General features: G+C 43.2%; 1 protein-coding gene across 2 annotated transcripts in view; it reads right to left on the bottom strand.

The window, feature by feature from the left end:
* The window catches only part of LOC135216689 (vesicle transport protein GOT1B-like), a 187,855-nt gene extending 174,583 nt beyond the window's left edge, over positions 1-13,272 (bottom strand). For both annotated transcript variants that reach the window (XM_064252102.1, XM_064252101.1), the window contains exon 1: positions 13,119-13,272. In XM_064252102.1, the coding sequence (XP_064108172.1) occupies positions 13,119-13,143 (25 nt within the window). In that variant the 5' untranslated portion in view covers positions 13,144-13,272. The remainder of the gene's footprint in view (positions 1-13,118) is intronic.
* Between the last annotated feature and the right edge of the window lie 1,291 nt (positions 13,273-14,563).

Below are 14,563 nucleotides of genomic sequence, written 5' to 3'. Positions count from 1 at the left end.
GAACCAACTGGGACTTCTGTTTGTTGACCAGAATTCCTAACTTTCTGGCAAGATCCAGAGTTGTTCCAAGGTCCTTCATGCACCGACTCTCTGATTCCCGACCGAGAACCAAATTCCGACCGAGAAGCCAATCGTCCAGATAGAGGGAGATTCTTACTCCTAATAATGTGCAGCCAGCTTCCTATCGGGGATAGAACCCTGGTGAAAACTTGAGGAGCGGTCGCTAGTCCGAAGCAAAGCGCCCGAAACTGAAACACTTGCCTTCGAAACATGAACCTCAGTACTTCCGAGATTCGCGATGTATCGGAATGTGAAAATAAAGCGTCTTGCATGTCCAGAGACCATCCAATCCCCCTGTCTGATGGACTCCAGAACCGACCGAGTGGTCTCCATATGAAATTTAGTTTTCTGGACATGCAAGTTCAGGGCGCTCACATCCAAACTGGCCTCCAGCCCCCTGATGACTTTGGGAACTACAAAAAGGCGATTGTAAAAGCCTGGAGGAAAATCCCCTTCTATCTGTTCTATCGCTTCTTTGAGAACAAGCGCTTCCACTTCTGCGGCTAGCGCCAGAAATTTGTCTGAGCCCGGAGAGTATGCCTGGAATGGAATTGGCACAGGTGAGAGCGAGGAGGTGAAACGAGAGGAATACGATAGCCGAACTTGAGTACTTGCACTACCCAGGTTCTGCTCCTCTGTTTTCCCCATTCCTCCCAAAACAGAGCCAGCCTGGCTCCCACTGGTGCATGAAGAACCGAGCTTTCATTTGGAAGGTTTGTTAACCTTGGCCGAGGGCCTTAGACTGAGGTCGCAAATTCGATTTCGGCCGAAAGAAGCGCTTGGGTTTTCTCCCTCGAAAAGGCGCTTCGGGCCAGAGGAGAAACCGAAGGAACAGTCTCCACAGGAGCTTTAGGTCTCTTAGTAGACTGTGCCAGTTAAATCCGAAGTAGATTTCTTATCTAGCGCAGACGAAATTGACAACACTACATCGTCTGGAAAGAGGTTATCTTTCACAAAAGGAGCAAACAAGAGAGCAGACTTCTGTTGGGACGTAACCCTTTTAGAAGCAAAGGAGCACCAAAGTTGCCTTTTCTTAAGGGTACCAAAGGCGATGAGCGAAGCTAACTCATCACATCCATCCCTAATGGATTTGTCCGCACAGGACAGAACACCAATCCAATCTTCCGCTAACTCCTGAGAAAGAGAAGGACAGTCTTCGATCTTGGCCGCTAAAGCGCCAATAGTCCAATCAAGGAAGCTAAAGACTTCCAAAAGTTTAAATTGATTCTTTACAACGTGGTCCAACTCAGGCGCTGTAAAGAAAACTTTCGCTGCGGCGAAAGCAGATCTTCTAGAGGAGCGATTAAACTGGAGAAGTCTCCCTGGGAGGAGGCAGAAACTCCCAGAGAAGGAGCTTCCCCAGTTACATAAAACCTATACCTCTTACGAAGCAACTTAGAGGGAGGGTAAGCAAGAGCCTTCCCTAAGTCTCTTTTCATGGACATCCATTTCTCCGTCTCTTTTCAACGAATGTCTAAACCGCTTTAGATAGAACAAGTTTTGTTTGGGAGGAGAGGGTCTGAAGTTTTCCTCCTCATCAAAAAAGTCGAAGTTGGGGTAGCGCGGAGCGCTTTCTCAAAATAATCTGGATAAGATACCAGAAGAAATCTAAGGAGACGTGAATAACACGAGAGGTGATGTGAATCCTCCTCCTCTACTTCTTCTTCATTCTCCGATACCGCCGAAGAAGTAGACGGAACTACAACCGGATCTGAAGGTTTCGAACCCCCCTTGGACTCATTCATCCAGTTGGTTAACATCTCTAACTGCTTGCGCAAAGGCGCCAGAGACGAATCAAAAACAGTTAACGTAGGCTTGGAAGAGCCTAATGTTCAGCAGGAGGCGGAAAAACTACTTGCGCCTCGCTCGGAGCCGCCGAAATTCGAGGCGAAACAGGCGCATCAGGCGTAACAGACGAAAAAGCGCCTAAAGAAACACCCTTAGAACTGCTAGCTACAGCGCTAAAACCACAATCTCTACTAGTAGATGGAGCCGAAAAAGGCACAGATTGAGGCGACGACAAGCCGCTAACGGCCGAGGCGCAACCCTACTCTCAGGCTCCTTATACCGCTTGACTGGAGGAGGCGAAGAATCGGCGCCTGAACGCCTCTTTTTAAGGGACGCGAAACGGGCGAATCTCGCCAAGAGCGCCGCGCGACCGGAGACGAATCGCTTGAATCATTCGAAAGGCGTCTGACCGCAACACCTTTCCAACGCTTAACCGAGCCCTGTTGAGGCGCAACAGGCTCAACAAGAGAGGCGCCTGTCTGTGGGCAAATCCCGATCGACTCCCTTGGACTTCCGGTATGTCTTCTCCCCGGTGCTGGGGGAGCTGGACAGTGACCTTTGTCTAGGAGACGTGTCAGGACAGACAGACGCACCCTCAACTACACTCTTACCTGAAGCCGCTTTCTCCAAAAACGTCTTAACTGAATTACCAAGTTGCAAAACCGTATTCGCTAATACCGAAAATTTCTGATCTAACCTCGATTCAGACTGCAATGGTGTCGGAAGAAACTACACGGGAAGCCGGAGAAGCGGATTAGTAGGAGGAATAGGAGGTGTAGTTAAAGGAGACATAACAATTTGAGGAGAAACGAAGGAACAGAAGCAGCGCAAGACGAAGCGGAGCTAAGTCTACTTTCGCTAAGCGCTGCTTTTTCTAATTCTGTCTTTAGCTAATTTTTCTCCGAGTATGACTAAAAAACTTCCATTGAGAATCAGTCCAATCACTCACTCGTTACATGTTCGATCTGCTGAACAAACCTGTCCCCTACACTTAACACATTTAGTGTGAGAATCATATTCTAACTTGGATAATCTAGTTTTACATCCTGAGATGCAAAACCTAACTCCCGACGGACTAGAATCCGACATGGCAACGCCTAAATACAAAGCAAAATAACAACAACGCCAAAAAAGAGTACTTCACCAATTCCGAAGATCAATTCCACAAGAAAAAAAAGCGAAGCAAAGTCATCCAACCGCACCGACCACCGATGTTCACCGGACGCCGGCAGGAAAAGAATTGGATTCACTGGCAGTTTGTACCTGGTTCTCCCGCGAGTGGAGGGAGATGACGTCATCACACTAGTGTTGGCGACGCCGACGCGCTAAATTTGAATTTAGTATCCTGCCGCTCGTGGAAATCACGGCTCTATAATTGTTCGGTAAGACACTACAATAAAACAGATAAGTTCCTTACCACAAAACTCCTCGGCCAAGGATTAGAAGGATTCTCATTTTTGGCTAGAAAGGTCAAAGATACCGAAAATACAGCATTGCCTTGAGAGAAACCGACTCTTTTGTCTATAGCGTGCAATTCGCTGACACGCTTAGCAAAGCTAGTGCAATAAGAAACGAGTGCCTTCTTAGTCAAGTTCCTGAGTGAAGCCGACTTCAAAGGCTCAAACGGTGGCCCCATGAGGAACTTAAGCACCACATCTAAGTTCCAAGCCACTGTATCTTGCGGGAGCTTAGTGGTTTCGAAAGACCTAATGAGGTCCGACAGATCTGAATTGGAGGAAATATCCAAACCTCGATGTCGAAAAACCGAAGAGAGCATGGCTCTATATCCTCTGATCGTCGAAGGAGCCAGTGTCTTAGAGTTCCTAAGAAATAGAAGAAAATCTGCTATTTCTGTTAAAGAGGTCGCAGAAGAGAGACTTTAGCACTTCTACACCACTCTCTGAGATTCTCCACTTCCCTTGATAGAGTTTGTTAGAAGACTCTCTCCTACAACGAGCGATAGCTTCTGCAGCTCTTCTTGAAAATCCTTTCGCTCTGACAAGATTCCGGACAGTCTGAACCCTGTCAGAGCTAGAGCGGACAAGTTTTGGTGGAACCTCTTGAAGTGAGGTTGTTTGAGAAGCCACTTCTCTGGAGGAAGAAGTCTGGGGAAGTCTACTAACAACTGGAGAAGGTCCGGGAACCACTCTTTCCTGGGCCAAAAGGGAGCGATTAACGTTAGCGTTACATTGCTGTGCGACATGAACTTGTTCAGCACCTCTCTTATTAGACCGAACGGAGGGAATGCATAAGCTTCCAGACCCGACCAATCCAACAGCATTGCGTCCACCGACCAAGCTAGAGGATCTGGGACTGGAGAACAAAAGAGAGGAAGACGTTTGTTCCTTGATGTCGCGAACAGGTCTATTGACGGTCGTCCCCAAAGGCGCCAAAGTTTCTGACAAATCTTGTTTGTCCAAAGTCCACTCCGGAGGTAATACTTGCTGTTGACGACTTAACTCGTCCGCCAGGACGTTCATCTTTCCCGGAAACAAATCTCGGGACTAGCTGAACCTTCGCTTCGTTTGACCACAGGAGGAGATCCTTGGCTACTTCGTACAGAGAGAAAGACTGAGTCCCCCCTGTTTCCGCACGTACGAGAGAGCCGTGGATGTTGTCGGAATGCACTGCCACTACTCGACCTTCTACTAAGCTCGAAACTGTCTGAGCCCCAAGAAAATTGCTAACAGTTTCCTTTACATTTATGTGAACTTCTCTCCTTCTCCGACCAAGCTCCTGAAGTCCGTTGATTTCCCAGTAGGGCTCCCCACCTGTGTCCGATGCGTCGGAAAAGAACTGTAGGTTCGGGAGGATGGTTCGTAAATCTAACCCTTCTTCCAACCTTGCTCGAGAGAGCCACCACCTTAGGTCCTCTTTATTTGATCTGTGACAGAAAGGTAATCGAGTCTGGTTGTCTCTTCCTGCCCCAAGAGCTCTCAGGAAAAACTGCAGAGGTCTCATGTGCAGTCTTCCCAACGTCACAAATTTCTCCACTGACGTCAATTTGCCCAGGAGCCTCATCCACTGATTGGCAGAACTTACCTTTTTGTCCAAGAACTCCTGAACTGTCTCCAGACAGCCTTGAACCCTCTTCGGGGGGACAGAAAAGCCCGAAAAACTTGAGCATTCAGAATCATCCCCACCAAATGGGATGCTCTGAGATGGAACCAACTGGGACTTCTGTTTGTTGACCAGAATTCCTAACTTTCTGGCAAGATCCAGAGTTGTTCCAAGGTCCTTCATGCACCGACTCTCTGATTCCGACCGGAGAAGCCAATCGTCCAGATAGAGGGGAGATTCTTACTCCTAATATGTGTAGCCAGCTTCCTATCTGGGTCGGGGATAGAACCCTGGTGAAAACTTGAGGAGCGGTCGCTAGTCCGAAGCAAAGCGCCCGAAACTGAAACACCTTGCCTTCGAACATGAACCTCAGGTACTTCGAGATTCGCGATGTATCGGAATGTGAAAATAAGCGTCTTGCATGTCCAGAGAGACCATCCAATCCCCCTGTCTGATGGACTCCAGAACCGACCGACCGAGTGGTCTCCATATGAAATTTTGTTTTCTGGACATGCAAGTTCAGGGCGCTCACATCCAAAACCGGCCTCCAGCCCCCCTGATGACTTGGGAACTACAAAAAGGCGATTGTAAAAGCCTGGAGGAAAATCCCCTTCTATCTGTTCTATCGCTTCTTTGAGAACAAGCGCTTCCACTTCTGCGGCTAGCGCCAGAAAATTGTCTGAGCCCGGAGAGTATGCCTGGAATGGAATTGGCACAGGTGAGAGCGAGGGAGGTGAAACGAGAGGAATACGATAGCCGAACTTGAGTACTTGCACTACCCAGGCTTCTGCTCCTCTGTTTTCCCCATTCCTCCCAAAACAGAGCCAGCCTGGCTCCCACTGGTGCATGAACGACCGAGCTTTCATTTGGAAGGTTTGTTAACTTGGCCGAGGCCTTAGACTGAGGTCGCAAATTCGATTCGGCCGAAAGAAGCGCTTGGGTTTTCTCCCTCGAAAAGGCGCTTGGGCCAGAGGAGAAACCGAAGGAACAGTCTCCACAGGAGCTTTAGGTCTCTTAGTAGACTGTGCCAGTAAAATCCGAAGTAGATTTCTTATCTAGCGCAGACGAAATTGACAACACTACATCGTCTGGAAAGAGGTTATCTTTCACAAAAGGAGCAAACAAGAAAGCAGACTTCTGTTGGACGTAACCCTTTTAGAAGCAAAGGAGCACCAAAATTGCCTTTTCTTAAGGGTACCAAAGGCGATGAGCGAAGCTAACTCACACATCCATCCCTAATGGATTTGTCCGCACAGGACAGAACACCAATCCAATCCTCCGCTAACTCCTGAGAAAGAGAAGGACAGTCTTCGATCTTGCCGACTAAAGCGCCAATAGTCCAATCAAGGAAGCTAAAGACTTCCAAAAGTTTAAATTGATTCTTTACAACGTGGTCCAACTCAGCGCTGTAAAGAAAAAAACTTTCGCTGCGGCGAAAGCAGATCTTCTAGAGGAGTCGATTAAACTGGAGAAGTCTCCCTGGGAGGAGGCAGAAACTCCCAGAGAAGGAGCTTCCCCAGTTACATAAAACCTATACCTCTTACGAAGCAACTTAGAGGGAGGGTAAGCAAAAAGAGCCTTCCCTAAGTCTCTTTTCATAGACATCCTTTCTCCGTCTCTTTCAACGAATGTCTAACCGCTTTAGATAGAACAAGTTTTGGGAGGAGAGGGTCTGAAGTTTTCCTCCTCATCAAAAAAGTCGAAGTTGGGGAGCGCGGAGCCGCTTTCTCAAAATAATCTGGATAAGATACCAGAAGAATCTAAGGAGACGTGAATAACACGAGAGGTGATGTGAATCCTCCTCCTCTACTTCTTCTTCATTCTCCGATACCGCCGAAGAAGTAGACGGAACTACACGGATCTGAAGGTTTCGAAACCACCCTTGGACTCATTCATCCAGTTGGTTAACATCTCTAACTGCTTGCGCAAAGGAGCCAGAGACGAATCAAAAACCAGCTAAACGTAGGCTTGGAAGAGCCTAAATGTTCAGCAGGAGGCGGAAAAACTACTGCGCCTCGCTCGGAGCCGCCGAAATTCGAGGCGAAACAGGCGCATCAGGCGTAACAGACGAAAAAGCGCCTAAAGAAACACCCTTAGAACTGCTAGCTACAGCGCTAAAACCACAATCTCTACTAGTAGATGGAGCCGAAAAAGGCACAGATTGAGGCGACGAACGAGCCGCTAACGGCCGAGGCGCAAACCCTACTCTCATGGTCTTCCTTATACCGCTTGACTGGAGGAGGCGAAGAATCGGCGCCTGAACGCCTCTTAAGGGACGCGAACGCGCGAATCTCGCCAAGAGCGCCGTGCGACCGGAGACGAATCGCTTGAATCATTTGAAAGGCGTCTGACCGCAACACCTTTCCAACGCTTAACCGAGCCCTGTTGAGGCGCAACAGGCTCAACAAGAGAGGCGCCTGTCTGTGGCAATCCCGATCGACCTCCCTTGGACTTCCGGTATGTCTTCTCCCCGGTGCGGGGGAGCTGGACAGTGACCTTTGTCTAGGAGACGTGTCAGGACAGACAGACGCACCCTCAACTACACTCTTACCTGAAGCCGCTTTCTCCAAAAACGTCTTAACTGAATTAACAAGTTGCAAAACCGTATTCGCTAGTACCAAAAATTTCTGATCTAACCTCGATTCCAGACTGGCAATGGTGTCGGAAGAAACTACACGGGAAGCCGGAGAAGTGGGATTAGTAGGAGGAATAGGAGGTGTAGTTAAAGGAGACATAACAATTTGAGGAGAAACAGAAGGAACAGATGATCGCAAGACGAAGCAGAGCTAAGTCTACTTTCCCTAAGCGCTGCTTTTCTAATTCTGTCTTTAGCTAATTTCTCCGAGTATGAACTAAAAAACTTCCATTGAGAATCAGTCCAATCACTACACTCGTTACATGTTCGATCTGCTGAACAAACCTGTCCCCTACACTTAACACATTTAGTGTGAGAATCATACTCTAGCTTGGATAATCTAGTTTTACATCCTGAGATGCAAAACCTAACTCCCGACGGACTAGAATCCGACATGGCAACGCCTAAATAAAAAAGCAAAATAATAACAACGCCAAAAAAGAGTACTTCACCAATTCCGAAGATCAAATCCACAAGAAAAAAGCGAAGCAAAGTCATCCAACCGCACCGACCACCGATGTTCACCGGACGCCGGCAGGAAAAGAATTGGATTCACCTGGGCAGTTGTACCTGGTTCTCCGCGAGGGAGTGGGAGGGAGAGGACGTCATCACCACCAGTGTTTGGCTGACGCCGACGGCGCTAAATTTGAATTTAGTATCCTGCCGCTCGTGGAAATCACGGCTCTATAATTGTTCGGTAAGACACTACAATAAAACGTCCTGGTAAGAGACCGTGTTCCGATTGTTGTGATGAAAGTGCCCCAGCGTCTTGTGTGGGTACAAGTGGTGTGCGGATTCATCACAGGAAATGGGAAGTTTGTTGACACAAGCGACTCCGCAAACATCGAGATGGCGTCAATCTTCTAAAATATTGAAGCGTAAGTAAAAATTTCGAAAGGGTTTTGGCGAGATTTCCACTGAAGTGGACACCCTTTTCACTACCCTCTGTTTAAATCTTAAAATTTGGCCTTAATTTATAACTTTGGAGAAAATACTTACTTCGAAAGGAGAGTAGAGGTCTTTAGCTCCGTTTCTCACCAACAAGAAGTCGCGACTGATGCCCATCTCCGGTGTCAGGACGCGTTATAGGGTAAAACACCGCATGGCATGCAGCAGGCCAACGTCTACCAATGCATGCCACCCTCCGAAAAAGTACATTCTAACGTGTCCTGACACCAGAGATGGGCATCAGTCAAGACTTGTTGAGGGTGAGAAACTGAGCTAAAGACCTCTACTCTCCTTTCAAAGTAAGTATTTTCTCCAAAGTTAGAAATTAAGGCCAAATTTTCAGATTTTAACACAGTCCCTTACCAGGACGTTTTTAAGTAAACAACTGTTTTGGTAGAAGACGACGACAAAGGGTGGACTTAGATAATTTTGTAAATAAATAGTAAAACATCAATATTTTACATATTTATGACGATTAATTTGAAAATATTCGTTATTGAAAAAGTAACTCTATTCTGACTCAAATTTAAGTAATTATCTTTCTGAATTAGAACGTTCTTTTAATTCCTGTATTATGACATCACAACATTTTGACTTTCGTACCTATTGTAAATAATTGCTATACTCAACTTTCTTGCAAAACAGTTTACCACTTATTCATGCAGATTATCAGCTATGCATGTAATTGTTATAATCGTAATGCGCATATATATATTTATTATTTACTTTTTGGATATATGAAGATGTTTTACTGCCGGATTACCACCGTAGTGCGACGCAATCACTTTCGGTCCCTGGGCCTCTGTCTGTTTTCGCACCATAAGAAATTAATGGGGCCGAATTTGCAATGACCAGAAAGTCGTTAAAAGAGGAAAGTTGGCATTGAGGGGCATATGCTCTGATTGAGAAAAATACAAATTTATACAATAGCTAGCTTGTAAAAAATACTTGATTACAAAAAACTTGATTGACAACTAAGAAGAATACCTACTATGGGTTTCAGAGACAGTGCAAGCAAGTTTTTTGGCAATATTTCTGTAACGAACACTCGTATCAGAACGAGATTTTGCTATAGTGCATTACACCCAGTGACGTAATTTATAAGGGTATCGTGAATCACTAACCGTAAAGTATAATGACACTTGTCCTTGTACCAAGAGACAAAAACTCCATTATCCAGAAAAGGATACGAACATGCGTAAAAAGCTCCACCTACCCTCTTCCCCCCCCCTTCCCCCCCCACTACACACCGCCACCCCTGTCCTTCCTTCCTTCGCCTTATTTTTCTCTCTCTCTCTCTGTTGCCAATTGGTATGTTTTCACCCTCCAAACTGGGTATAAGACTTACACAAAACGTGGAAAATGGTGAAATCAGCCTATGAATTGAAAGACTATATACATATATATTAAAGCAATTTTATCATTATTGCATTACTATGACAACTAGAATTCATGGAAACAGTTTACAATAATGCATTGGCGTATGTGTTAAGCTCCTCTAATGTGGCAACGATGATTTTGCCATTCTTAGCATACAAACATTAAAGGTAACATTTAATTCTGGCTTTCAGTTATTTAAAAACAATGAAAAGTGCTAAAAAAAAAAAAAAAAAAAAAAAACATAATCCACTTATCTGTAGTCTGTTCCTCTATGGTTTTCGGCAGCCAGATGTACGACAAGGTTAAAAACATTGGATTGTATCTACTTTAGAAATATCTGTAATTTTTTAGGGTAATTTGGTTGCAAAAAAGGGATATATAATAGACATGAATTAAATTAACATTTTTAAATAACAAAGTAAAGTTGAACTAAATAACGAGTAAAGTAAACAGCTTAGGGAATAAAACTTTGCAGTGTCGTCGTCTGCTGTTCGTAACTGTGTTTGTGGCGAGCACGCTTAGGAACCAGGAACAGCAACTTGTTTAAAATGCAATGTGGAGTGAATCGAGACCAAAATGTGTATAACAACAATCAAATAAGCACTGTGGAGTTTCAGCTGTGATGGCAGTAAGGATAAAAACCACCAATTACAAGGTAAAAATGAATTCAGTTCAAACCATGACCCCGGGAATAACAAGTTTCATACTTTCACTAATATAGGCAACAAAATGTTGTTTTATTGTGCTGATTACAACTGCAATCTTGAGTAAGATCAATAAACGTTACATATCTACGCTAACATTGTTCAAATGAGTGCTGGGAAGGTTGGGAAAGATGGTGTCCGTCACTGACCAGAACCTGCCATCCACACGGTAGCCGCCATATTGGATTTCAAAACTGCCTTGAAAACATATTTTACAAAGAGCGTCAAATGCGTATTTTAGTTCGTATGGGGCTTTCATATATCACATTATGTTGACGAAACTTCAATCTTTTGAATGGTATGCTTGGAGTTGTATTTGTATTCTTGTTTCACCGATTAAATATCGAGTGAATAAGACCCGTCCAGAGTGATAAGTGTTGGTAGTCGGTGATGTTTTACCCTAATATGCTTTTCGGAGGGTGGCATGCATTGATAGTCGTTGGCCTGCTGCAGGCCATGCGATGTTTTACTCTAAGTACTTTTTCGGAGGGTGTCCAGCCGTGACCGTCGGTGTGTTGGCCAGTCCATGCGGTTGTTTACCCTACTTCGAAAGTAGAGTAGAGGTCTTGAGTTCCTGCAATCACCACCAACTACTCATGATTGATGACCATCTCCGGTGTCAGGACGTGTTGAAGTACTTTTTCGGAGGGTGGCCAAATAGGGTAGAACATCACGGCAGGCCAACCCTCATCACGGTGGACGGGTCTTATTCACTCGATATTTAATTGGTGAAACAAGAATACAATTGCAACTCTAAGCATACCATTTAAAAGACTGAAGTTTCGTCAACATAATGTGATATATGAAAGCCCCATACGAACTAAAATAAGCATGTGAGCTCTTCGTAAAAATATTGTTTTCAAGGCAGTTTTTGAAATCCAATATGGCGGCTACGTTTTGCATGGACGGTTCTCATCAGTGACGGCCACCATCTTTCCCCAGCCTTCCCAGCACTCATTTGAACAATGTTAGAGTATATATGTAACGTTTATTGATCTTACTCAAGATTGCAGTTGTAATCAACACAATAAAACATTTTGTTGCCTATATTAGTGAAAGTATGAAACTTGTTATTCCCGGGGTTATGGTTGGAACTGAATTCATTCTTACCTTGTAATCGGTGGTTTTTATCCTTACTGCCATCACAACTGAAACTCCACAGTGCTTATTTGATTGTAATTATACACATTTTGGTCTTAATTCACTCCACAGTGCACTTGAACCACGCTGTGGTTCCTGGTTCCTAAGCACTCACTCCGCAAACACAGTTACGAGCAGCAGACGACAACACTGATTATGAGATGCAAAGCTTTATTCCCTTAATTGTTTACTTTACTCAATATTTAGTTTAACTTTACTTCAAAATGTTTATTTAATTCATGTCTATTATCCCTTTTTTGCAACCAAATTAACCCCCAAAAATTACAAATGTTTCGGATGTATACTTACGAGCAGACGACGTGAGGAAAAATGACTCATCGTTGCCAATCTAGTGGAGCGTCACACATACGCCGATGCATTTACAAACTGTTTCGATGAATTCTAGTTGTCATAGTAATGCAGTAATGATAAAATTGCTGTAATATGTACGTATATATAATACAAATAGATACGCTAATTTCACTTATTTCCCCGGTTTTGTGTAAGTCTTATACCTAGTTTGGAGGGTAAACACATACCAATTGACAACACTGATAAACAACTGAAGAGCGCAAAACGCCGCAAAGAATGCCGTAGTCCCCTTGAATAAGTGCTGGTAAGAGGTTGGTTTACGATTGTTGTGATGAAAGTGCCCCAGCGTCTATGGGTACAAGTGGTGTGCAGATTTAGCACAGGAAATGGGAAGTTTGTTGACACAAGCGACTCCGTAAACATCAAGATGGCATCAATCTTCGAAACATTTTTAGTTGTAAGTAAAAATTTCTAAAGCGTTTTGGTGAGATTTCCACTGCCGTAGCCACCCTTTTCACTACCCTCTGTTTAAATCTTAAAATTTGGCCTTAATTTCTAACTTTGGAGAAAATACTTACTTCGAAAGGAGAGTAGAGGTCTTTAGCTCCGTTTCTCAACAACAACAAGTCGCGACTGATGCCCATCTCCGGTGTCAGGACGCGTTATAATGTAATTTTTCGGAGGGTGGCAAGCGTTGAATGTAGGTGGCCTGTTTGGCCTGCTGTGATGTTTTACCCTAGGTACGCGGTAGTCAGTGAGTTGGTCAGTCCAGTCGGTTGTTTACCCTATCCTGGTCACCTTAGTCTAGCATAAGGATTTAATTTACTGCTTGTGGTTAGACTAACCTATTCCCAATTTTCACATTCAGGAGACCTAACCACGTCACACGTCAACTACAATCATGGGGAAAAACGGATGTAAAAGCCTAAGGTAGCCCAGACTAGCTTCAGCCTGGTTAAACTTTGCTGAAGATACGGTATGTTTCATGGGAGACAAACATCTTATATTATTAACTAAACTTTGAACCATTGCCTGTAAACCACAACACAATGTTCATATAACATCAAAAGTGATTTTTGAACTCAACTTACTTTGCGTGTCGGTAATCTGAATCATGATATTAGACCGTCTGTCACTTGCTTCCACGACGACATGTTTTGAATACACTAGGTGTCAAATCAGCCCTTCAAAGGAATGACATCTCCTATAATAGTATTGGTTCTCCCATTGGTTGAAGCGAGTGTCTTGTGGAATGTGTTTCCTCATTTTGTTATTATATTTGTGGCTATATACAATTCCTTTCTTTATTTTACTCTAGAGGTAATCGTGTATGTTGATTACACGATACATGTCTTCTTTTAAGAACTGGGCTCTTGAGCAATCCAACCTGGGTCATTGACATTGTGAGAGGTTAAGCGCCGAGAAGAGTCGTGCCACTTTCATCTCATTCTATATCATTCATAAAATATATTTCATTAGATACCATAAGTCTGATACGATCTGTAAAGTTATAGGGACACGGATTATGGTATGATCATAGGACAATTTAAAAAAACACGTAATCGATTTGAGAATAAAGCTTTAGGAAGAAAATATAAGAGTCGGATTGTAGCACAGCTTTAGACACTTATTCAATTATGATGCTATGAAGGAAATCAAGGAAGTTCCATGTGCAGATGAGATAAGAATGGAAGGAAGATGAAGATGGACTAGAAAGACAAGATTGTGTAATTTTACTGGAGCTCTTTGCGTTAATCGCCCATATGAATATTGTCATGCATTCTACGGTGTAATGTCTTGTGGCTTATGCTGGTATTCCACCTCGTTTGCAAAGTCTTATTTAAAAAAAGTTTCCACAGTTGGAGTTTCGAAAGAAAAACATAATAATAATAATAATAATAATAATAATAATAATAATAAAATATATAAAAGCATATAAAGAATAATAATAATAAATAATATAAGAATAATAATAAATTAATAATAATAATAATAATAATAGAATAATAATAATAATTAATAATAATTAATAATAATAAATAATAATAATAATAATAATAATAATAATAATAATAATAATAATAATAATAATAATAATAATAATATAGCAGCATCAGAGGTGAAAAATCTCCTGCTCAAAGTCAAACAGTGATATTAATCTGGAAAGTTAGGAAAAATATACTATCAAATTATGGTAAAATTAATTTGGCTTCATAAATTTATGCGTACTATACTTTGGAGATTTCAGAGGCATCATCAATTGCAATTGAATTAGGCAAGGGATGTTTACACGGCAAACACATTGTCTAGATATGAGTTCTGTGACTTACGATATGAAGAGGAATTGCACATTATAATGACATCACTGTTGTCCTGTTCTTTACAATTACACTAACGAACATCAATACCTCAACTAGAACCCACTTAGTGGGTCCTGACCTAAACAAGTGACTCAATTCAGCCGTCCTAATCGTACTCTTATAAATAAGCAATCTCAAGTATTTCTCAGGTAATGTTCTAGTTACTTCAATTTAAC

The sequence above is a fragment of the Macrobrachium nipponense genome, chromosome 6, assembly GCF_015104395.2.
Source record: "Macrobrachium nipponense isolate FS-2020 chromosome 6, ASM1510439v2, whole genome shotgun sequence".
Lineage (NCBI taxonomy): Eukaryota > Metazoa > Arthropoda > Malacostraca > Decapoda > Palaemonidae > Macrobrachium > Macrobrachium nipponense.
This window is presented reverse-complemented; position numbering and strand designations above follow the sequence as displayed.